Source organism: Triticum urartu, chromosome 4 (genome assembly GCF_003073215.2).
Source record: "Triticum urartu cultivar G1812 chromosome 4, Tu2.1, whole genome shotgun sequence".
Classification (NCBI taxonomy): Eukaryota; Viridiplantae; Streptophyta; class Magnoliopsida; order Poales; family Poaceae; genus Triticum; species Triticum urartu.
Genome location: NC_053025.1, coordinates 314780167 through 314806438, shown reverse-complemented (window position 1 = coordinate 314806438; position 26272 = coordinate 314780167). Strand labels below are relative to the sequence as shown.

The window sequence follows — 26272 nt, the reverse complement described above, 5'->3', positions numbered from 1 at the left end:
AGACCCAATCCTAAGCATAGCACAAGATCGTGTAGTTCGTTTGCTAGAGCTTTTCCAATGTCAAGTATCATTTCCTTAGACCATGAGATCGTGTAACTCCCGGATGCCGTAGGAGTGCTTTGGGTGTACCAAACGTCACAACATAACTGGGTGACTATAAAGGTATACTACAGGTATCCCCGAAAGTATTTGTTGGGTTGACACGGATCGAGACTGGAATTTGTCACTCCGTATGATGGAGAGGTATCTCTGGGCCCACTCGGTAATGCATCATCACAATGAGCTCAATGTGACCAAGTGTTTGGTCACGGGATCATGCATTACGGTACGAGTAAAGTGACTTGCCGGTAACAAGATTGAATGAGGTATTGGGATACCGACGATCGAATCTCGGGCAAGTAACATACCGATTGACAAAGGGAATTGAATACGGGATTGATTGAATCCTCGACATCGTGATTCATCCGATGAGATCATCATGGAACATGTGGGAGCCAACATGGGTATCCAGATCCCGCTGTTGGTTATTGACCGAAGAGTCGTCTCGGTCATGTCTGCGTGTCTCCCGAACCCGTAGGGTCTACACACTTAAGGTTCGGTGACGCTAGGGTTGTAGAGATATTAGTATGCGGTAACCCGAAAGTTGTTCGGAGTCCTGGATGAGATCTCGGACATCACAAGGAGTTCCGGAATGGTCCGGAGGTGAAGATTTATATATAGGAAGTCCAGCTTCGGCCATCGGGAAAGTTTCTGGGGTAATCGGTATTGTATCGGGACCACCGGAAGGGTCCCGGGGGTCCACCGGGTGGGGCCACCTATCCCGGAGGGCCCCATGGGCTGAAGTGGGAGGGGAACCAGCCCCTGGTGGGCTGGTGCGCCCCCCATGGGCCTCCCCCTGTGCCTAGGGTTGGAAACCCTAGGGGTGGGGGCGCCCCACCTGACTTGGGGGGCAAGTCCCCCCCTTGGCCGCCGCCCCCCCTTGGAGATTGGATCTCCTAGGGCCGGCGCCCCCCCTAGGGGCCCTATATATAGTGGGGGGAGGGAGGGCAGCCGCACCCAAGTCCCTGGCGCCTCCCTCTCCCCTCGTAACACCTCTTCCTCTCGTTGGAGCTTGGCGAAGCCCTGCCGAGATCACCGCTGCTTCCACCACCACGCCGTCGTGCTGCTGGATCTCCATCAACCTCTCCTTCCCCTTGTTGGATCAAGAAGGAGGAGACGTCTTCCCAACCGTACGTGTGTTGAACGCGGAGGTGTCGTCCGTTCGGCACTCGGTCATCGGTGATTTGGATCACGACGAGTACGACTCCATCAACCCCGTTCTCTTGAACGCTTCCGCTCGCGATCTAGAAGGGTATGTAGATGCACTCCCCTCTCCCTCGTTGCTAGATGACTCCATAGATTGATCTTGGTGATGCGTAGAAAATTTTAAAATTTTGCTACGTTCCCAACACTTGGTGCTTGTTTCAAACCATATAATGCCTTATCCAACTTACAGACATACTGTGGTGTGTTGTGATCCTCATAACCTGGTGGTTGCCTCATGAACACTTCTTCCTCAAGAACACCATGAAGAAACGTGTTCTAAACATCTAGCTGTCTTAAACTTCAACCTCTGGAAATAGCAATAGACAAGACAAGTCGAATAGTAGCAGACTTAACAACACGACTAAAAGTATCTTCATAATCAATTCCAAACCTATGTTTAAATATTTTGGCAACTAATCTAGCCTTATACATGTCTATGCTTCCATCAGACTTTTTTTTATCTTGTACACCCATTTACAATCAATAATATTGTCTCCATGTTTTGGTCGTACCAAGTGCCAAGTTTTGTTTTTCATAAGTGCATCATATTCATTGTCCATAGCTTCCTTCCAATCCTTATTAGCAATGGCATAATACAAATGAATTGGTTCACCGGTGGTGGAAAGAAAGGCACGTTTGATTTTGTCATACCTTATTGTACCATCATTGTACTGTTTTTCCTTGACAATACCTGACCGGGACCTTGTTTCCCGAAGAGAGGACGTAGAAGGCACAGGAGCAGCCGTTGTGGATGGTGGTACATTAAATCCTGGTGAAACCTTGTCTGCCACAGAAGATCCCGTCGGCTCCCGATCCGATGCGGATCCTGGTGACTGGACGGTCGCAGACCCAGGCGCGCACCCGTGGTCAACCGCTGAGGAGGCCCGCGGTGACGTGGGGCCGGACATGCGCCCGTGGTCGGCCGCTGAGGAGGCATGTGGTGACGTGGCGATAGGGGACTCGCCCCCTCCCGCACCTGGGCTGGCGTACGAATCGGAGCACGAAGGAGTGGTGCGAGGCGATACGGCGGGGCCAGTGGGCTCCATCCTGGCGATGCGGTCGGCCACAAGCCCATGGGCGAATCTGCCTGGGATCGTGCGTTGACAGCGGCAGCAGACTAGGCGCGTGGATCCGCCTGGGATCGTGCGCTGTTAGCCGGGTCAGCAGCGTGTTCCATGCCTGTTTTGTTTGTTTCTTCACACATAAAATGACAGTTCAAATTAGCACAAATATCAGCTGAATCAGAATTTCCTTGGGATTTTTGCGCATGATCAAGCTTAGTTAATTCGCTCCCGTGGTCACAAGGTGCAGTAGAATCTGGTAGGAGTGCTATTTCAGCATGAAGCAAGGCTCCTGCATTAGGATGGAGTTTGGCAAAAGGAAAAGGCGTCTCATCAAAAACAACATCACGTGAAATATAGATGCATCCAGTGGAGATTTCAAGACATTTATACCCTTTATGAAGGTTGCTATAACCAAGGAAGACACACTGAGTGGATCCGAATTCAAGCTTGTGGTGATTGTATGGACGCAAATTGGGGTAGCAAGCACACCCAATTTTTTTTAGATAGTTGTAGTCAGGTTTTTGATGATACAAACGCTTTAATGGAGTAGAGTTGCCAATGACTTTGCTAGGAAGCCTATTTATAAGATAAGTAGCGGTAACAAAAGCTTCATCCCAATATTTGAGAGGTATAGAAGCATGAGCTAAGAGAGAAAGGCCAACTTCAACGATGTGGCGATGTTTGCGCTCGGCAGAGCCATTCTGCTGATAAGCATGAGGACATGACAAATGATGCTCAATCCCAATGCTATTGAAGAAAGAGTTGAGTTTCTCATACTCCCCTCCCCAGTCACTTTGGACTGACAGAATCTTTTTACCAAATTGTCTTTTAACAAGTTTTTGAAACTCTTGGAAGATAGAAAAACTTCGGACTTATATTTAAGCAAATAAATCCAAGTAAACTTGTTGTAATCATCAATGAAACTGACATAATATTTTTCCTTCCAAAAGAATCCCGGGCATGGCCCCATACATCACTGAAAATAAGCTATAAAGGAGCATGAGAAACACTATGAGACTTAGTATAGGGAAGCTGATGACTCTTGGCACATTGGCAAGCTTCACAAACAGACTCACTAATGGAACTATGTGACAAAGGAAGATTGTCTTTATTGACTACTTGTTTCACGATGACCGATGATGGATGTCCTAATCGTTGATATGCAACTTTGTGGACCTCCAAGGTGGCTCACCAAAAGTGAAGCCCTTGTCGTTGAACGAATCAGACCGGGGCAACACCCCAAACACGCCATCGAACTCCAGACCTGGCACCCCGCCACGACTAAGACGCCGAAGGAGGAAACCATACCTGCCATCCACGAACCATGAGCCCAGAACATGTTCTGTCTTCCAGATGTCGTCGATGCAGACCACAATCTGCATCCGCTCCTAGATTACATCCCAAGCTCCGCGCCGCCGCTGGAGCAAACACCATCGCAACGGCGGAGTCCGAGGACACAGGTCCACCACGAGGATGTCGTCGCCGCTACGCCATCCTTACTTGAACAGACTGGTTTTCAAATCCGTATCCAACCATAGGACCGATGCCCCCTTCAGGGAAGGATCCGAAGAATCTTTATTCAGCGTCGTCATCGTTGCCGCCGAAGCAAAGACAATGAACAACCTAAAAACCTAGACTATGAGGAAATAAAAATGATTCACACATGTGGATCCGGCGACCCCCCTCACCACCGACGACCGAGGTCGCCGGCAAAGGGGAGCCGGCGGAGGACGGCGCCGGAAGATCGGCCTCTCCTGGCGGCGGCTAGGGTTACAGCCGCCAGGGACGAGGAAAACAGCAAAGGCCTCAAGTTTGTATGGCAAGGTTATAGAAGGCCACTATGAAATATACATTTTGCATCTATACAAGGCCACCAACAATAATCTAGAAAAGTATAATGATATTTCCTCCTACTAACAACATATTTAATACTTGCATGCATGCAGTCATAATGATATTAGGAGCACCATGTGGTCGACAGAGATTGAAAAGTACTAGGAGAGAACAACATCATGTGATAATGGCGTAGTTTAAACTTTGAATGCCACTTCAATTAATACTCCCTCTGTAATTAAACAATTGTAGGACATTTTTCTAGTTTAAATTAGACTGCAAAAACATCTTAACAGAGAGAGTATTTATGTACAATGCTTTTGTTATTGTGAATAAATAAAAAATGCCCTCCAATCCAAATTAATCGACGCAGCTCTAGTACAAGTTATACTAGAGCTTTGTTAATTAATTTGGATTAGAGGGAGTAGTTCTTCTCTACTTTGAGCATCATTATTCTCTTTCTACGCGGACTATTACCTGTGTGTGCAAATATTTACTAGTGGTTATCAATCGGTTATATGCAGCGCTATGCGTTAATCTCAAGGTGTACATATCCGATTCCAACGTATCCAGCCCTAGCGATCTCGATTTCCTTGCTATAGAAAAGAAGAAAGAAAGCACTAACGATCTTGATGGCCGCGTCTGGCTCTTCCCGCCGCCGCTCTCCATGGCAGGATCTCCCTGCCGAGCTGCTGGGCATGGTGCTCCTGCGGCTGCCGTCGCACGGCGACCGCGTCCGCCTACCGCCGTGTGCCGCGCCTGGCGCTCGGGCGCAAGGCTGCAGCACCCGCTGCCGACGCTGCTCCCCTGGCTTGCCCTCCCCGACGGCACCTTCCTCAGCCTCCCTGACGGCGCCGTTCACCGTTTGCCGTGTTAGCAATAATCTTGTCCTAATAAAAATAGATTTAAGCTAATCATAATGAGGGTGGCCGGTGATTAGGTGTCCTAGTTGTATACGGCTTGCATGTCGTGCGGTATTTTGAGCAGTAGCCTAATAGGAAATTAGGAGTCCAAGTACTAGACGTTTAGCCATGTCCGTGTAAGCGTTTGGAGCTAGTCGGTTTAGGAGGTCCTTGGGTCGGCTCGTGCATATATAAGCATAGCCTAGCGCGTGACTTTATTGTATCAACGTGGAGAAAAAAGAAAATAAAAAAGGGAGAAACAAAGGGCACGACAAGAGCCCTTGGCTATAAAAGTTTTTTGTGCGCGTCTCTGTCGTGATTTGATGTGATCGATCCTGTGGGCGAGTTCCAACAATTGGTATCAAAGCAAGGTTTAGGATTTGAAGCCGCGATTGCCCCGGGGTAGCGACCCGACTAGCGCCTCGGGGCGGGCGATATGGTCGCTGGGTGCTGCAGCGATGAGGAGGATCGGGAGATTGTCTTTCGGCGGAGCGACATGGAGGAAGACGGCGGGCTGTCGTTGGTAAGGCGGCGGATGGAGATCGTTGACGGGAGCGGTGGTGCGGTGATGCGGTCCCGAAAGTCGTCAAGATCGTTATCCGGGAGTTAGAGTCAAGGAGTCGTGCGGGTTAGCACGGTCGATTGGTCGGTTGGTCAGTCAGTCGTCGTCGTCATCGTCATGTCCAAGTGCTCGTCTCTGTGAGGAGGCGTTGAAGATGAAGCGCATCTAGGTCGTCTATGTGTCTCGACGAGAGGATCAAGTTCAAGTATGTGGGGGCGGTAAACCAGTGAAGGTGAGTCTCTTCAATGAGGTCATGTCTCTACATGAGGCTGGAGTGCATGGTGTAGTGCACGGGGTGGTGTGATCCACAAGGAGTCGGCATGTATCTTGTTAGGGTGAATGGTGAAGTCCACCGGATGGGGAATTCCACAGGTTACTAGCGAGGCTGGGTAGTCCAAGGCATATTTGAGGTGGTCCATAAATTCGCCAAGTTGAAATTGGGGAGAGATTGTTGCAATCAATGAAGGCTAACAATTTAACTTGTCGTGGTGCGAGTAGATGAGTCGACAAGAGGTGATCTACAACGAGCCAAGACCGGAGAAGCATAGTGGAGTCAAAATTAGGAAGAGATTGTTAGCAATAATCTTGTCCTAATAAAAATAGGTTTAAGCTAATTATAATGAGGGTGGCCGGTGATTAGGTGTCCTAGTTGTATACGGCTTGCATGTCGTGTGGTATTTTGAGCAGTAGCCTAATAGGAAATTAGGAGTCCAAGTACTAGACGTTTAGCTATGTCCGTGTAAGCGTTTGGAGTCCAGAATACTAGTCGGTTTAGGAGGTCCTTGGGTTGGCTCGTGCATATATAAGCACAGTCCTAGTACGTGACTTTATTGTATCAACGTGGAGAAAAAAGAAAATAAAAAAAAGAAAAACAAAGAGCACAACAAAAGCCCTTAACTATAAAAGTTTTTTGTGCATGTCTGTGTTGTAATTTGATGTGATCGATTCTATGAGCGAGTTCCAACATATCGCCCGTCTTGGACGACGTCTTCTATGGATTTTCAACCGGAGGCACGCTCTTCCTCGTGCATGAAGACCGCACGTTCTCCCTCACGAGCTCTTCCTCTGCGGCGACCGTCATTCTCCCTGAGCCACCGTTCTAGTTTCCAACAGATAAGATCAGCAAGGTGGTGGTGCCCGATCATCTCGTCGCCGTTCTGCGCGATTCAATGGTCGCCCTCTATACTCACGGCGGCGGTGCAGCATGGGCCAGCACAAGATGCATGTGTAAGAACTAGCAAAAGAGCCCGTACGTTGCAACGGAACAAAAAAATAGCGCACACTCTTAACCCAATAACCATAATATGTTCATGCCCTTTATTTTAGCGAGGCATCATTTTTGTGGTGCCGCTTATCCTCCTTCTCACCCTCAGTGGCCTCAGTGTTCACACAAACCAAAGTGTGTTTGAATGTTGTTTTTTCCCTGCCAGTTTTTTCAGAGGTGCTCATGTGTGGTTATCGATGTTTTCTTTCGTCTCTTTATGATTTTAGTGATTGTTTATTTGCAATTCAGATCGTCGCGGTATAAAAGAAAAACAGACGTGCCCTATAGGTTACATGTTTTCTTTTAAAATAATATTTTAAAATATTTAATAGATAAAAATAACATCATATTCAAATTCTACATATTTTTTTATTCAAATTTCATATATAACATGTTAAAATCGGAGTTACAGTTTAATAGATATGGATAATTAAGAAAAATATTTGTTTGACTTAAATATTTTCTAAAATAATATTTAAAAAATCTGTACCTATTAATAAACCAGCTATTGCTTCTGGTCGTACGTCGTCGTTAATTTTGCAAAAAGGCCCTAAAGTTTGGGTATTCAACGCGCAGTCCTCGTCATAAGTCAGGCCAAACCGGTGTGGAGGAGAGAAAAGAAAAAAAAATTAGCCAGCCGCACGACACTGCCTCCTCGATCCCATCTCCACCTCCTGCGCTGCCCGTCCCCGCCGCCGCCGCCTCCTGCCCCGCCCCGCGCCCCCTGCCGCCGCCACCTCCTGCCCCGCCCCGCCGTGCGCCGCCCCGTCGCGCGCTGCGCGGCTGCTCGCCGCGCTCTTGAAGGACCTCGAGGCCTGCTGCCCCGCCCGGCGCAACCACCTTGCTCGAGGTTGGGCGAGCGCGGAATCAGAGTTCGGGACGGCAGCGGACGGCGCTCCTCTCGGTCGTCCTCTTCCCGACGGCAGGCGAGGCAGGAGGACGCGGATCCGGCTGCTCCGGCGTGGATCCGAAGGCGGGGCGGAGGGATCGAGGAGGGGGAGCACGAGGCCAATGGAGAGGTGGCCAGGCGGGGTGTTGCGGTTGTCCATGGCGAAAACAACGTCGCTTCCCCGTGCCCTCGCACCGGTCCTCCGCCACCCCCTCGCCTCCCAACGCTCTAGGCCCGTCTCGAGCCGCCAGAAGCAACTACTGGTCTCTAGCCACCGCCCTCGCCTCACTCCTCCCCGGTCGTCGTTGCTGCCAAGGAAGTAGCTGGCGGAATGCGGCGAGCCCCGATCTCCTCCACAACAGCCGACGCCTCTTCCTCTAGCGAGCTCACCCTGTACGCGCCTTCTGCAGGAGCAGGACGAGGCTCCCAAACGCAGCGAGCTGCTTGCATAGGTCAGGTTGCTCCCTCCTGCTTCTCTGGCCCACCCATTCCTAGCAGTTTTATTAAAAAAAATACTGATACGAAAATGTGTGTAGGCAGATCATTGTAGCATATAAATGGATTAGGCAATTGTTTTCCCCTGTGTTTGATAAGTTAGTAGCTCCAGTTATTTTTTATGGATGTTATTTACTTTTGGATACATTCCCATCTGAACAATCGAAGCTTGGGTAATACTGGATGTTATTATAGTCATGCCATCCCAGGAAAATACACAGGAGCTCTCGGGTGCTCCGCACCCCTATACGAAAAATATTCGTAAAAAATTCCCAGAAAATCAAAAAAATCCAAGATTTCGGGATGTCAAACCTGGTTTCCCAATCTACTTCCGTGTGAAATTTCGTGAAAAAATACCAAAAAACGTATTCGTGGCAAAGGAATTACTGCCTGGAAAAAAAATGTACCCAAACAGTGTTTTGCTATACATAGGAATTTTTTGTCTTTTTTGCCGCGAATATGTTTCCTGGTATTTTGTCACCAAATTTCGGACGGAAGTACATCGGGAACCTACGTTTGATATCCCAAAATCCCAGATTTTTTTTCAAATTTCTCGATATTTTTTTGGATGTTATTTACTTTTGGATACATTCCCATCTGAACAATCGAAGCTTGGGTAATACTGGATGTTATTATAGTCATGCCATCCCAGTGTAATTTACTATCTACTTGCATGGATCCCTACACATAATGTATGTAATTTCTAACCAGTTCCAGATACTGTGTTGACTTTCTTTTCTAAAGATTGCCCCTAAGCGCTGGTGGTTGGAGATAAAGTTTAGCCAAGATGTTATTCTGATGCTTCTTCAATGAATTTTCCTGATGGAATCCGGGATGTTCTTCACCTTTATCATGTAACGCCCCAGATTTGTGGGATGTGGGCAGCTGAACACAAGGTTATCCGTGAAATACAATCTGTAAAATAAAGTAATACAATCTGGAAGATAGGTACAGGGATGAACACTCAGCAAAGGATTGTGCCCCCATGCCTAGGGCCTGGCTACGCCACTGCCTGTAGCTGTTATTAAACAAGATCCCAACTGAATGTAAAACACAATGCTGCCTACACGCTATGTAAGGCTAAATGTATATTGCACCTATAATTTATAACTACAGGTTCTCCAAGTTAGACAAAGGCTTCCTTCATACTTGAAGCAAAGCTTTTTTTATATCTTCATGTCATATGAGTTGTAGTTTTTCGGATCATCTACACACTTCAGAGAAGTTACTTTAGGTTGCTAAAAGCAAGATAAAGTAATACATGCTGTGCATGTTTGACACAGTTCTCCCCGATTCTGAATTTAGCTATTTGTATTTTTCATTTTAGTGGAACTTCGGTACACATGACCACAGTAACATTATTTTCACAATGTCACTAGAGATGAGGGCAACCTTATTTGTGACAATTATTAGAGTTGGATAGAAGAAGTGGTGTGTAGTGGCATCTAACGAATTGTGAAATGAGCGACATCTAACAATTCTCACTAAATTTGAGTACTCGCCTTTTTTGTCCCGTTGCAACGCACGGGCAATTTACCTTTCTGTTCTTATGAAATGAAGATTTGGAAAGGAGGAACAGGGTACTGAACTTTTATATATCTGCATAATCTACATCCGAAGTTAAGCAGTACACAAATTACTAAATGGAGGAACATGGCAATTTTAAGCTTACTACATGCAGAATTATGTCGCTGCAGCTCTTTTAGTACTCATGTGTAGATTTTCCTACAGCAATATTACTTGCATTCAGTTTCGTGCCGTCATGGAAATTCATATGTGCGTTCTGCAGCATGTTCAGAATAATACTTTGCAAGGGACAGCAGCCCGACGTCGAGCAGTAGCAGCAACATGTTCTGCAGCTTCGATGACCCTGATGAATCTGCTATAGTGCTCAACTCCTGCTAGGAGGGCATGGAGGAGTTTCCCCTTGAACTCCACGACCTGATTCTCAGGTTCGTAATTTATCCTATTTTTTGGCTGTTGCTTGCTCCTTTGTTTCTTTGTAGATGTTCTGATTATTGGTGCTTTGGAACTCTTGTGGTCTGTAGATCATTGTTCTACTGACGCTCACTTCACCTGAACGGCTGGACCAGATGATAGTGGATATACCCAGTGTAGTATATTGTTATAAGGTTGTGTATTAGCTTCCAGTGATTTTGCTCTCACTGGTATCTCGATAAAGCTTGAAGTATATGCGGATGTCTTGCTCAGTTCAATTAGTACTAGTATTAGCTTGAAGCGCCATCCATACTCAGTTTCAACTAGACACCTCCATGGATAGCTCCCTTGCCATTATATTGAAGGTTAGTGTTGTTACCTGTTGCTCAACGTTGCACTTTTAGTACTCTAGCTGCTTTGTAGGCGAAATCGCCACCACCTGCAACCATGCCCTCAGGCTTCCCTCAGACCGTCCTTATCAATTGTAGTCTCTGCTCGCCCATGTTAAGTCCCTCCTTTTAGAAAGGGCCTCCCTCGACGGTGGCCTCCCCTGGAAGCTCTTGAACCTACAATGGAGTCGGTTCCCTGTCAGTATGAAATTCTTGCGTTTGGCCGTCAGACTATTAGTTGTAACCATGTTATTCTGTCAAGCTTTTCCATCGAGTTGCCGAAACAATATCAAAGTAGAAGATGTTAAATATGAAAGTACCAAGTTATGTACTCTGCTATTGTGGTTGTGAAGCTCGTACAGTCTGCTTGATGTTCGCACCAAATTTCCTTCAGGCAACAGGATGATGAGTTCAGTGCAAGTCTTCAGATTGCAGGGCTAATCATAGGCAAAGAATTCTGGACTTCTGTGGGTTTTCATGAACGATTTTGAAATGAAGAATAGTTGTTAAGTTATTATTTTTGCTAGAAGAGTAGCGTCGCAAAAAAGAGTATTGCTAGGGAAGTAGCTAGAGTACATGCTACTATTTTTATAGGGAAGAGCCTAAACGACCCAACTTATGCAGTCTACAGATGTTGCTTACGAAATTGGGTATAGAGCCATGCATCTGCAACCATCTATTAGCAACATCAGGTTTGTGTTTGTATCTCCTTTGCCTGCATCATTTCTTGATCATTATGTTATTATTTTGTCATCTTGAATCCTTTTTGTTATAGCCATACATTCTCTTTTGGTTTAAGAAGATAATAATCAAGTTTCACTAAATGCATTTTCTATAGCAGTCAGATTCTCTAATAATTCAATCATACTGCATACTGGTCTGTAATTTCATTTCTTTGGTCATCAATCTACCTTTTCCCTGAGATTGTTTCTCATAGTGAACAACTGATAAAAAGGATTTGTAGGAAATAGACAAGAATGATAAGGTACATACTGATGTTTTCTGTAATTTTCCTGTGTGGTTCAAGAGAAGCGTATTGCAGCAGAAGATTCAAGGGTGATAACGCAACGAAGAAAAAATTTGTGTTGTGGGAGAAGAAATTCTTGCCCCATAGGCTTTTAGTTTAAAAGTTTCCATTACATACAGTTTCACTCTGTTCATATGATACATTTGTTATCACTCGGTATTCTGCTCAAGGGGGACTGATACTTCCTCATATGAGAATTCTTATCCTTCTGACTATGTCATGCCTTTTGGTCTGCCCTGGCTTAGGTAGTTTGTGTTGACTCCTTTATTATTCAGTGATTTGCCAGCTATTCATGGATTCAGCAACAGACTGGGTTTGCTTTGTCCCAAGATCATGGATACTTGAATGCCCTTTATTGACCATGTATTTGAGAGGCCACTTCTGATTGCTTTTGTATTTTTATGCATATTTTAAGCTTGTGGAACCCATTTATTTTCTCAAAAATCTCACTTGTGCATGCTAATCTCGGGAACTATATTCAGACATCCCTTGCCCCTCTTATGCGGGTCATTTTGCATTTTGCTTTTGTGTTAGAATAAGTAATTAATATTATGTAATCAGAACCACTTTTTGTTCGTATGAGATTGTCCTGTATGATAACTTGGTAAGGCATGAGAACATTTTTTATATGTCAAAAGTGGTCAATCCGTAGAAGAATGCATGCTCCTAAGCCATGGGAGAAATTAGCAAACAGACAAAAAGTTATCATTTGATTTTAGTGCTTTGAATAGGTTCATGCAAAAAGATAAAACTTTCAGATGTACATGGTATCACCCTCACCTCTGATGGCACAAGCGCTCTATTTGATGTTCTTCAGGAGAGGTTCAATATTACATTTAAGGAGAGAACACAGACATGGTGACACTCGATAAAGTGAAGCACTGGCCAGCCTTGCAAGAGAGGGAGTAGTCTGGGCCTATCATACAATGTAAATATGTTTTTTTACAAATGAATAAGCTTTGATTTTTTTGTATGAATTTCTATTTCACGTTGTCTAGGGGCTTAGCAAGGTGGACATGACTAATATTATTGTAGAAAGCACTGCAACTTTTGCCTCGAATGAAACAAGGTCTTTGGGTGGATTGTTGTGTAACATTCTCCCGTTGCAACGCACGGGCATTTTTGCTAGTATTTAACAAACAAAATAACATCATATTCAGATTCTACACATTTTTCTAATCAATTTTCATATATAACATGTTAAAATCGGAGTTATGGTTTAAAAGATATGGATAATTTAGAAAAACATTTGTTTGACTTATATATGATCGGCGGGTGAATTATCTAATACGTCAGGGGTTTTTTGTAAAAATGTAAAATAACGGTTCGGTTATGACTTAAGTGTGTACTGCGGGTTAATTCATAGAAAATGTAGGGGGTTTTCTGCAAAAGTGCGTGACAGACGACTGAAACCCAATTTGTTTTATTATTAGGTAGAGATTAGGGAAAGATATAAGTGAAAAAATGAAAGCGTAAATTCGTGGAAAAAAGCGCATTGTGACGGTGAACCCACGGAGTCAATTCGTGCTTTATTATTAAAAAAATTAGGGATATACATATATATATATATATATATATATATATATATATATATATATATATATATATATGGAGGGATAGCAAAAGAGCCCGTGCGTTGCAACGGGAGAAAAAAATTACACACACCCCTAACCCAATAACGTGACTCAAGACCCCAATAGGTCCATGTTATTTATTTGAACACGACATCCCATCTCTATTGTCGCTTATTCATATCCCACCCTAGTTGATGATCGCCTCAGTGCTCACACAATCACAAGGCGTTTGAGTGTGGTCAATCCTAAGGCGTCTTTCTCCGCATAAGATGAGAAATCTGCTTTCCTTTTTCCCGTGCGAGGTTTTGCCAACATGTCTATGCGTTGTTATAGATAATTTCTTTCGTGTCAATCTAATTTTACCGAGGTATTCATTTTCAATCCGAGTCTACACCGATACGAAAGAGAGGCAGATCATGCACTATTGATTAATGTTGCACCATTAATAACATTTTTAAAATGGTTAACAAGTAAAAACATAATATTCAGATTCTACATATTTTTAATCGTTCCATATATAATACGGTAAAATTGAAGTTACAGTTTAAAGATATATGACTATTTTGAAAAACATATGATATGGATGCGGGTTACCTGAACCAAATGCCAATGTATTTTCCGCAAAGAACAAATAGTTTTTCTGGAGTCAGTAAAACATGCACACTGGTTGATTCGAGAATACAACAGGTTCTTTTTGCAAATAGTGAAACGTTTTCTCTAGAATCACTTAAACGGGGATTGTGGGTTGATTTCAAGAAAAAATAAAAGGGTTTTCTGCAAAACGACACGACGGGCGGGCAGAAGCGTTCCCTACTTTATTGGTAGGTATAGATTTAGTGAGACTTGTATACATCAACACTTTGGTTGTAAGTTTCATACATGTCATCACACTTGTCGTTCCTCATCTATCCTCACGTGCCTCGTCGTTGTAGCCGGCTCACCGATACCAACAACCACTATTGTAACCTATTGTCGAAGCAGCCGACATTGTTGCATCCAGCTCGCTGCGAACCATCACTGGCATGATAACTTGCTAGGATCTGAAGTCTCGATTTTGATTATTGTAGGATGGTAATTTGTTTATGTTGGTTTTATCTTTTAAGAAGCAAGCAAATTATAGTTTGTACTAAATGTTTGACATTGTACACGTATGCACTACAATATCGGAAGGGCAATAATACCCAATACATTGCCTTGCATGAGCTATCTTGGTATATTCTCTTGGATGATCGGCTACCAACCTCATTTTAATTCCATGCCTAGGTACTACTTCCTTTGTTTCTAAATATGTCTTTTTAGATATTTTAATATGGACTATATGTGGAGCAAACTCAGTGAATCTACACTCTAAACTACTTCTACATACATCCACATGTAGTCCATATTTAAATCTTTAAGAAGACTTATATTTAGAAAATGGAGGGAGTATTTTAATTCGGTGCCTAGGTAATACTCCCTCTGTTTCTAAATTAATTTTTTTTAGCTATTTCAATATGGACCACATGCGGAGCAAAATGAGTGAATGTACACTCTAAATTACGTCTACATCCGTGTAGTCCATATTAAAATCTATAAAAAGACTTATATTTAAAAATGGAGGAAGTATTTCATTCGGCATCGGTTGTTAAAACACTCAGTACCGGTGCAGCTTAATATGCAAAATTTGAGCTTTGTATTTTGAAGGAAAAGAAGGCTCGTGTATGTTGCAGTTGCTAAGCAAATGTAAACTTGTTTTGTCTACGCGTGCTATGGAGATGATGTAGATAAGAAACGAATGGACCAGAAGAGATAAGGTTTGAAGGAAGATAATATAGGCGATGCGTAGGACCGAGCAGTGGACGTGTGTGTGCCCATGCAAGGCGGCTGATGCCCGGCTGTTTACAGTAATCCGGATGGATTAAGTCAATTCACAATCTCTTCGAGAAATCCCACACGCGCCCGAGCGCAACCTCCCTCTCAGGCGCCCCTCTCGTGCAGCCTATGGGAGCCTGAGCCCCGTGCTTCTCTTAGCTTCTATCCATGGTCTCATCTCTCCCCTCACCCTCTCTTTTATATCCTGAACAGGAAGCAATAGCTCCCCCCACCGCAGCAATGGCGCCTCCTCATGGAGCTCCGAACTACCGCTGTCACACGCCCGACCGACTCTGTAGCAGCAGGACCCAGCCGATGAGTCAGCTACTCTCCGTGTAGTACTGTGCATCGGCCGCCGAACTGCCGCCGTCACACGCCCAACCGACCCTGCATGTCGTCACAACAATGGCCTCGACTGCCTCTCGTCGCCTCCCTCTCTTCGTTCCTCGTCCGGTGGAGATTGGCATATTTTTAGCAGATTTTTGGGCCACTGCGCAGCGGATGGCCGGACGGCTGAGGCCCAAATAGCAATGCTTCAGCCACGTGAGACGGTCTCAGGGAAAGGCCCAGGTAGTAGTGGGACGATAGATCGCGTACTACGAAAATTTTGCGACGTGGTTCCCCGAATCGAATTAGTACCACCTCGTGTATATGTGTAAATTCAAACTGAAAGCGTAAATTCACGAGAAAAAGCGTATTGTGATGGTGAACCCAGAGACTTAATCCGTGCTTTATTATTAGGGAGAGATTATGGTATAAGCGTTCCTACTTTCCTTTGGGAGGGCCGCGTGCATCTATTTATTGAGGGCAAACATGCCTTGCCGTGGCGTACAAGAGAGACGAGAGAGAATCCCGTTCTGGTTCGGTACAGGAGGTATAGATAGATATGGGAGGGAGAGAGATAGAGAGAGTTTAAGATTACATGAGGAAAACAACTCAAACTCCAACACCCTCCCTTAATCTAAACTATCCTATATTGAGATTTCTCTCAAACTCTTCAAAAGACTTGGCCGGCAAGGCTTTGGTGAATCCATCGGCTACTTGATCCTTGGATGGAATGAACCATATGTCCAACTTCTTCTCTGCAACCCTTTCACGCACAAAATGAAAATCAATCTCAATGTGTTTGGTTCTACCATGAAACACTGGATTAGCAGAAAGATAGGTTGCTCCCAAGTTGTCACACCATAGACAAGATATACGAAGTTGCTTGATTCCTAACTCATGAAGCAAAGATTCCACCCAAATAATTTGAGTAGTTGCATTTGCTAGTGATTTGTATTCAGCCTCTGTACTTGATCTTGACATAGTGGCTTGTTTTCTGGCACTCCAAGAAATAACGTTTGAACCAAAAAAACACTGCAAATCCTCCAGTTGACTTTCTATCATCAACACATCCTGCCCAGTCAGCATCAGAGAAGGCACTAACAAGTGTAGAATTAGAACGTCTGAACTGAAGTCCCAAACTCACAGTATGTTTAATGTATCGTACAATCCTTTTGACAGATGTCCAATGAGTGGAGGTAGGAGCATGTAAATATTGACAAACCTTGTTTACAACAAATGATATGTCTGGCCGTGTCAAAGTCAAGTATTGTAAGGCTCCAACAACACTTCTATATTTTGTGCTCTCCTCTTCATTAAGAGCTTCTCCTTGATATGCTGAAAGTTGTTCTGAAGAAGACAATGGTGTAGATGAGGGTTTGCAATCCTTCATTCCCATACGAGTTAGAAGTTCAGTGGCATATTTTTCTTGATTCAATACTATGCCATCTTGAGTCTTCTTAACTTCAATGCCTAAGAAGAAATGTAAATCACCAAGATCCTTCAAAGAAAACTCTGAACTCAAATCACGCAGCAGAGCATTAGTGGCATTTTGTGAAGAGCTTGCAACTATAATATCATCCACATATATGAGCACAAAAATCATTGTGTTTGCCTTATTATAAATAAAGAGAGATGTATCTGCCTTGGACGGAACAAACCCAAGATGCTTCAACTGTGAACTTAGCCTTGAGAACCATGCTCTAGATGATTGTTTCAGACCATAAAGAGCTTTGTCAAGCTTGCAAACATAATGAGGTGTTTGTTTGTATTCATATCTTGGTGGTTGCTGTTGGGGAACATAGTAATTTCAAAAAAAATTCCTACGCACACGCGAGATCATGGTGATGCATAGCAACGAGAGGGAAGAGTATCATCCACGCACCCTCGTAGACCGTAAGCGGAAGCGTTATGAGAACACAGTTGATGTAGTCAAACGTCTTCACGATCCGACCGATCCAAGTATCGAACGCACGGCACCTCCGAGTTCAGCACACGTTCAGCTCGATGACGTCCCACAAACTCCGATCCAGCAGAGCTTCACGGGAGAGTTCCGTCAGCACGACGGCGTGTTGACGGTGATGATGTTGCTACCGACGCAGGGCTTCTCCTAAGCACCGCTATGATATGATCGAGGTGGATTATGGTGGAGGGGGCACCGCACACGGCTAAGGGATCAATGATTAACTTGTGTGTCTAGAGGTGCCCCCTGCCCCCGTATATAAAGGAGCAAGGGGGGAGGCTGGCCGGCCCTCTATGGCGCCTCCAGGAGGAGGAGTCCTCCTCCTAGTAGGAGTAGGACTCCCCTCTTTCCTACTCCTACTAGGAGGGGGAAAGGAAGGGGGAGAGGGAGAAGGAAAGGGGGGCGCCGCCCCCCTCCTAGTCCAATTCGGACCAGAGGGGAGGGGCGCGCGGCCTGCCCTAGGCCAGCCCTCTCTTTCTCCACTAAGGCCCATAAGGCCCATTTTTTCCCCGGGGGGGGGGGGTTCCGGTAACCCTCCGGCACTCCGGTTTTCTCCGAAATCACCCGGAACACTTTCGGTGTCCGAATATAGTTGTCCAATATATCGATCTTTACGTCTCGACCATTTCGAGACTCCTCGTCATGTCTGTGATCATATCCGGGACTCCAAACTACCTTCGGTACATCAAAACACAAAAACTCATAATACCGATCGTCACCGAACTTTAAGCGTGCGGACCTTACGGGTTCGAGAACTATGTAGACATGATCGAGACACGTCTCCGGTCAATAACCAATAGCGGAACCTGGATGTTCATATTGGCTCCCACATATTCTACGAAGATCTTTATCGGTCAAACCGCATAACATCATATTTGTCATCGGTATGTTACTTGCCCGAGATTCGATCGTCGGTATCTCAATACCTAGTTCAATATCGTTACCGGCAAGTCTCTTTACTCGTTCTGTAATGCATCATACCACAACTAACTCATTAGTTACAATGCTTGCAAGGCTTATAGTGATGTGCATTACCGAGTGGGCCCAGAGATACCTCTCCGACAATCGGAGTGACAAATCCTAATCTTGATCTGTGTCAACTCAACAAGTACCATTGGAGACACCTGTAGAGCACCTTTATAATCACCCAGTTACGTTGTGACGTTTGGTAGCATACAAAGTGTTCCTCCGGTAATCGGGAGTTACATAATCTCATAGTCATAGGAACATGTATAAGTCATGAAGAAAGCAATGGCAGTAAACTAAAAGGATCAAGTGCTAAGCTGACGAAATGGGTCAAGTCAATCACATCATTCTCCTCATGATGTGATCCCGTTTATCAAATGACAACTCATGTCTATGGTTAGAAAACATAACCATCTTTGATCAACGAGCTAGTCAAGTAGAGGCATACTAGTGACAATCTATTTGTCTATGTATTCACACATGTACTAAGTTTTCGGTTAATACAATTCTAGTATGAATAATAAACATTTATCATGATATAAGGAAATATGAATAATAACTTTATTATTGCCTCTAGGGCATATTTCCTTCACTATTCACGTGGGTGCGTTTGTATTTTCGCTAACATAGCCACAACATATTATTTATTGTGTTAAAATACTACTTTTCTCTCCAGAGATGCTATCGAAGATTGTTGTTAATTGCATGTATGGGTTTTCTTACGGGATAAATAATCCGAACAGGGATGGGGATAGGATTATTTTTATTCCCGCAGACAGATATAAGGATGTCATGGAGACGGGGATGGGATCCAATACCCGTATGAATAATCCCCATTGGCAGCCTGACCGATGTGCTTTCACGAGAAATTGGGATTATGCAATGGATAATCCCCATTGCCAGCCTGACCCCGTTCAAAACGCACATGCGCCGTCGTGGGCTGGGCCCTGGAAAGCCAGTGGGCCTAGATTGGCCGTCCTTGTCCTGTCTTGCGTTCCCTTCCTCAATCAAAGAAAAGCCCACTCTCCCTCCCCGTTTCCACCGCCGGCGGAAGGATCGGAGAAACACGCCTTAGGGTTTGGCTCCGCCCGCCGACGCCGGCCGGGAGGCGCTCCCCGACCTGAGGCCGTGAGCTCCTCTGCCGCCCCCAAGGAGCATCTTCTACCCGAGCACGGAGAACCACAAGGTCAGCCGGTCACCCGCCCCCTCTCGCCCCTCTCAGGCTGTTTCGTCCCAAATGCGTTGATGAATCGTATTGAGATTGAACCTGTGATTATCGCAACGCTTTGTTGAATCGTAGCCCTGTGACTCAAAATATTATGGATCTACTGGAGCCGGTTGCACTATGGAGTATGGCATTTGTAGTTGCCAGCCCCAGCCCCCGCCCCCAGAACCAAACACGCCTAGGATGCTGCTGTAGTTTGTAATTCTATTTTTTGTGTACTCCAGTGTTGACATTGGTTTTGGATAAGCTGAATCGGAGTTTGGAGGCGCACTTATATTCCTGATGTCATGATGCGCCTCATGCCCCGTGCGTGGTTAATTAGGTTGGTTTTGTTTTTTCATGGTTGATGCTTGTGTGCTCTTAACTCAACACATGATACCTGCGCCAACTCTTTGGCTCGGACCTCCACATTATCCGCGGTTACTTACTCGCCTCCTCTATTTGTTGAATTTATCAATCCACTTCTTCCTTGTCCTGTTTATTGCTTTTTTACTGGTCCAGTGCCACAGGTTGCAATTTTAGATCAACCAATTTCTCGCATTAAGAATCAGACAGTGAGTTCTTTGTTTCTTGACTTCAGTTTCCATTTAAATTTGGCCACCATGGTGTGGGAGCTTATCGAGGTCGCCGGCAACCTAACTCCCCTCCCACATTCTACAGGTACCTCTTTTAATTACTAATTTATTACTATAGTTGTTTTTGTTGCTATTCTATTACCATATTCTCACTATTCTTTTTTTCCTTTCGTTGCCAGTTGATGTTGTGGCTGCGAAGATTGAATCCAAGGTAGCCAATACTGTCATTAGGTACATGAATTTGCTCCTATTCGTTGTTTATTCAGCTGGTATTTTTGGTTAGGATTTATCAGTAGAGGATTGCAACTAACAAGGTTATTCTGTGGACAGTATTACTGACTATTCCTTCTTTTTTGTCAAACTAATTGATGGCAAGAACATATTAATATTTAAGGATTGCTTTTATTCAATGGTGTACCTTTGGAATGATGTTTTTTTTGTTTAATGCTAACTCTGAGTAAAAAATAGCTGTCGTGTTCGGCCGATTACAGCATAAAGAGGAATTCAATTTCAATTCATATTTGCTTAATACAGCTTAGTAACCTTTTGAATTCAAGTTTTAGACCACAACTTGTGGATACAAATTTCAAAAGTAAATAAAATAATTTTATTGTTCAAGCGGCAATTTTGTTCACAAAAGTGGAATTGTGGATTAGTAAATTTATCTACATAGAAAAGTGACATAAAATTCGAGTCCCACTTTTTGTTTAATTTGTAATTGTATTTTGTTTCACAATTCCATGCTTAAGTGCTATTATGTGAATGTTGTTGGCTTGTGTGGACACAAACTTCAAAAATCATTTTGGTAATATTCTAGGCAGTGACTTGTTAGTGTGAGTGACATTTCAGGCAACTTAATCAGGTGTGCCCACTGGAGAATCTGCGGCATGTTAAGCGGGTGCGTCGTCGTATTCAGTGTGGTAGTATATACACTTTTATCTAGTTCTCTATTATTTTCTGTTTGCCCTTTGAGTGCATACTTTCATAATGTCATAAAATGGAGCACATGATCACTGAAGCCATTGTATAGCTCCATATATACTTCCAAGCTTACCATGTCAGAGCTATTAATAGTCAACTAATGCTAGCACAACCATCTATAGGTTGGATATATATATATATATAAAATGAGCAACTCACCATGTTGAAAGCTCTGTATAACATGTGACCAGTAGGAGTATGTCAAAAAAATTTGGTGCTCTCTCTTCCCTGTGTAATTTTTCCTTATTTCTATTACTTTGACAGAAAAATCCGAGTTATCGATCATCTTATGCCTTTCCACTGAATCTGAAAGTGGTAAGAATGGGTTTCCTGAGGCTGTACAGAAGGTAGTGAAGGCTTACCAGTTGAGTCCTTTCATTGCAAAAGTAAGTATCCTTGTGGAATTGAACTCCTATCACTTTGGGTCAGCTTTTCACTTTGTCCAAATAAGCACATTAAAATGGCTACCTGCTAGTTCCTCCCTCTGTAAAGAAATATAAGACCGTTTAGATCACTACTTTAGTGATCTAAAAGGCCTTATATTTCTTTACAGAGAGAGTACTATCCAGTAACCTTCGTGAGATTTATTATGCACTCATCATGGATGAAAATGTAGTCTCTAGTTTGATCTGCGCGGCAACCACCAAGTTTTCTGTGTCTGACCTGTTGTCAGTCTGATAGAAATGCATTACATAGTCCGGAATGCACTTACATCAGGAGCATTGGTTAAATACATTGTATTTTGTTTTGCAAAAAATGTGGATCATAATGATAGTAGATAAAGCTGTAGCCAAATAGTTATCAGTCGTCATGTATCAATATAGAATGAACTGGATCTTTTTACAGGTGAAGCCTGTCGTATGGTGATATTTGATATTTGCAATGTCTTCCACAGGTTGCCAGCTATCCTGCTATGTCGAAAGAGGAATGGGAGGAACAGTGCAAACTCTGGCCAACTTCTTATCATCCCCTGCATGAGTATGTTCTGTTTCTGTTTCATATGTTGTATTTTCTGTGTTCTACTTTTTTTATGCCATTGGTTACTCCTGTCTTGTACACTTTATTTGCTTTGACCAAATGGACAGACCACTTGTGTAGCATGAAACACACCCTCTTAATTGGCATACAAGCCAAATTTAGCCTGTCATGGTTAACCAAATGGGCTCAAAATGTTGGCAAGGATTTCCATTCCTTGTTATGGTCCTTGGCAGTGCTATCCTTAGGTATGAGTACTTAACAACCCGCTTTCTCAACTAAGATTGTGCCCAGCCTAGAAAGAGGTTCAAGCATGTGTAACTCTGTTCAAGGGAGGGTCTGTAAGGCAAAAATACTCCCTCCGTTCCAAAATAAGTGTCTCAAGCTTAGTACAACTTTGTACTAGAGTTAGTATAAAATTGAGACACTTATTTTGGGACGGAGGAAGTAGGAAAATAGGATAGGATTGTAACTTGACATATCAGTCATAAGCAATTGACTAATTGAATCATAAATTTGCAATGTGTAACTTGCAGTATTACTGCATACCTCCCATAGGAATGTTTTCTACTTCTGATGGAAAGTTAAGATTGCTCATATAGATTATTGTCTTTGGAAGCAATTTAAATTGCAACTTATAAGCACAGTAAATGCCATGTCATAACTCATATGTTAGCTTTTCTGATGCACTTTTCTCTTAATGTTGCAGCACTGGTGGTTCATCTGGATTTAAAGAGGATGAATTACCATCAATATTTGATTGCATGAGGACTGCTATCCAGTTATCAGAGGTGGCCACTCCTGATTGTGCACTATTTATTTATTGCTAGATTACTCTACTGATTCCCATTATTATTTTTCTAAATATTGTTGTTAGTATTCATTGAGAACCTTTTTCAACCCTCATGCGAAGGCGCAATATACTCTATTAACTCTAGCAAGGATACGATGTCTATTGTTTTTCTTATTTATATTATGTGATTTTAGTTTGCTGGTTCTTTGTTATAGATCATATGTTTTTGTGTTAACTTCTGCATGGGTGAGCTTTCCCCAGGTGGGCAACACGGCCATTATTGTTGATCCATCAAGTATGCAAATAATTTCAAAGGCTACAGATCAAACACACCAGCATGATGCCTTCCAGAAAAGGAACAGATGTGTCAATGTGGAAGCAGATGGTGGCCGCTCTTTGGCTGAAACAGCTGGGGCTAATGATGGCAGGTTGTTGCTGTCAAGCTCCCATGTTCGCAATGGCTTGAACATGGAGGTCTCATGTATGGACCCGTGGGGATGGACAAAACAGAGGTCTTCTGAGCAGAAGACTTTGTCCTCTGAAGGTGGTTTTCTTTGGCATCCTCTGAGACATGCTGCCATAGTTGCCATTGAAAATGCTGCCGAGAGAGATCGAATGATGTTCCATACTTCAACTTCTCCAACAACCGAATTAGACTTAAATGGCGATATGGATAATTGTTCTGATAATGAACCAGCAAAGCGGCCAAAGATAGTTACAAAGGTGAGCCCTGTTACATATATCTTGCCTTCGATTGTTGCCAATTCGCTTTAATAACCCTTGGACACTTACTACTGTAACACAGGACTGAAAATGATGCATATTTGTTGTTCTCCCCATCTTGTTCTAACAAGTTTGAACTTGAACATCAGGATAAAGAACAAGCTGAGCATCAAGAATGCGGGAGTGACTTGTCTGGAACAAACAGACCATATCTCTGCACAGGATTCGACATCTACCTTGTTTGGGAACCCTGCACAATGTAGGAGTATATTATAGAGTATGGCATCATTTTCTGGTTGTTGCTTACTGTTTAGGTTGCTGACATGTTTGTTTATTTGAAGGTGTGCTATGGCACTTGTACATCAAAGGTTCAAGCGTGTCTTCTATGCTTTCCCTAATCCAATCACTGGAGCGCTGGGCAGTGTCTACAGATTGCATGGGGAGAAAAGTTTAAATCACCATTACTCCGTGTGTAGGGTAAAAATGCCAGAGCCAGATCTGAATGTTTCAAGTGATTACCCTGAAAAAGGCTGCTCAGATTTTGTACCATCCTAGTTCTTGAAAATCTATGAGCTTTTCTAGGCTACTTGCTTGTGGTTCGTCATCTTCGCTTTGCGAGGGCCATGGCAACGGTGGGTTTCTGGTTCCTCTCTGCTTTGTCAGGACGGTGGTGTTGGTTCTTTGTCCAGAGACCCTGTGATGGTTGCCCTGCGTATTTTCCATATAACTGTCTTATTTGCCTTGCCTGTGAGCCTTCACTTGCGACAACCGTGTTGTCGCCTTCTCTCTTCCAGGTGTTGTGGTGCTTGGCTTCTGCTATTTGTACCTTCTCCATCTGGGTGTCAGGCAAAACACCAGGAGCCTTTTCTGAAGTTTGGTGATGTAGAACAGCAAAAGCTCCTGTGAACGGCCATAATGTATTTTCCTTCTTATTTCTTCCCTGGCACAGATACCTCTTCAGATCACTACTAGGAAAAACCTTTTACACAGGATCTTATCAGCAGCGCGGTATAAAAAGAGACGCTACTGCTAATTTGTAGTAGCGCGGGTTATAAACCCACACTACTAAATTGATAGTAGTAGCGCGGTGTATAAACCCACGTTACTACTAAATGGTCTTCACCGTGCCCGACGGAACAAGCAGTAGTAGTAGCATGGGGTATAAACCCACGCTATTACTAACTTCGTAGTAGTAGCGCGGTGTATAAACCCCACGCTACCCACGCTACTACGTCGTCTCATCGTGCCGCCCGCGACATAGAGAAGAGAGCAGCCATCAATTTTTCTTTACTCGTTGGCCCGGTAAAATTTTCTATCTTGGAGAGAGCTACCGTCTCGTCCCCTTCCCTCCTCCCAGTCCTAGATCGCCGCCGCCACCCAATGTCGACCTCGCCGCCGGCCATGGCCTCCACTCTCTCCCCCACAGCCTTCGCCACCACCCTCTCCCATCCAATCCCCTCACTAGAAGACAATAGAAGAGAGAGATCGAGCGAGAAGGTCGAGCGGCGGCCATGGCGCCGCCAGATCCATCCGCCGTCGTCAAGGTCCTGGACGGAGATGCTCGCGAGCTGGCTTCTGCTCGCCCGCGACGCACGCAGCTCTTCCTCAGCCATCTCTTGCCCATCAAGGTAATCTCCATCTTCTCCTCTTCGATCTGCTCTTCTCACCTTCCCTTCCCTTCCCCCCTTCCCTGATACGTCGTTCCCTTCAACATGCAGGTGCAGGCACGCGGCAGACACCACCAGTGCCCAACCCTAGCCAGCGGAGCGGCGCGGCGCACACCGGCATTGATGCTGGCCGTACCTCGGAGCGGAGACGTTAGGCCTGCTCCTGGTCGACTTCCCATGCCTGCCCGCGCCTCTGGTAAGCCTCTCCACTCTTCTCTATGATCTCTCATCATCAGTTGGCTGGTAATCTTATTATTCCTCCTGCTTGCTGGGTGCCGTAAAAATTAGTGACAGACTGAAACTTTCAGCAGAGATATAAATCAATGTTTATGAGCGACCCTCACCGCCGTGGAGCTGTGGTCCTCATCTAAATCAAACGTGTACAGATTATTGTAGGCAACTATCGTGTTGTATCATCTGTAAATGTAAATGCTCAGTTCGTGCGGGAGTTTTTTTCCCAATGTGCAGTGCCGACCGTGCAGAGGCCGGGAGTCAAGGCGGAGGATGAGATCGGGAGGCCCCGCGGCTCCACGCCGGCATCGTCGCCGCCGCCTCACAAGTTGTAACCAATATAGAAAAGCTATATGACTCGATCCAGGATCTCCCGGCTCTCTCTGATCCCGTCTCACCATAAACTTTTAATCTTTTTTCTTTTGAGTAGAATTTTAATCTTTTTAGTTCCAAGTTCTGAACATATGAAGATCCAACATCTAATTTATTTCTCATAGATGAGTGATGGACGATGCAGCGGAGGAGGCATACCGATGGCAGGTTGTAGCAAATCAGGAGGCCGCCGCCGTCGGCGGACGCTGCCGAGTGGAGAAACTACGTGGATGGTGGACGCTGCCGAGTGGAAAAACTACAGCGGACTGGTGAGATAACTGAAATTTCATAACAGCGACTCCATGCATGGTATGTTCCCCTTTTGCCATATTTTACGTACGCATCTTATATATTCTTTGAGATCTAAGCCCTTAGAGACAATAG

At 44.3% G+C, this 26272-nt stretch overlaps 1 protein-coding gene and 1 long non-coding RNA gene across 7 annotated transcripts; both read left to right on the top strand.

The window, feature by feature from the left end:
• Nucleotides 1-7539: 7539 nt before the first annotated feature.
• On the top strand, nt 7540-12034 carry LOC125551573. 5 transcript variants are annotated; one of them, XR_007302823.1, is made up of 3 exons: nt 7540-8271; nt 10113-10266; nt 10363-12034. It is a non-coding gene; the product is annotated as an uncharacterized LOC125551573 (long non-coding RNA). The 5 variants fall into 5 exon arrangements; XR_007302821.1 differs by having other exon boundaries at nt 10104-10266; XR_007302824.1 differs by having other exon boundaries at nt 7540-8276.
• Nucleotides 12035-19359: 7325 nt separating this feature from the next.
• LOC125551572 (tRNA-specific adenosine deaminase TAD3-like) lies at nt 19360-24358 on the top strand. 2 transcript variants are annotated; one of them, XM_048714826.1, is made up of 10 exons: nt 19360-19532; nt 20152-20231; nt 20326-20357; nt 20996-21066; nt 21392-21513; nt 22023-22105; nt 22812-22893; nt 23157-23618; nt 23768-23877; nt 23960-24358. In XM_048714826.1, the coding sequence occupies exons 3-10, from the start codon at nt 20329-20331 to the stop codon at nt 24171-24173; spliced, it is 1173 nt and encodes a 390-aa protein (XP_048570783.1). In that variant the 5' UTR covers nt 19360-19532; nt 20152-20231; nt 20326-20328; the 3' UTR covers nt 24174-24358. The 2 variants fall into 2 exon arrangements, with proteins under 2 accessions (XP_048570783.1, XP_048570782.1); XM_048714825.1 differs by having other exon boundaries at nt 20326-20377.
• Nucleotides 24359-26272: the final 1914 nt, after the last annotated feature.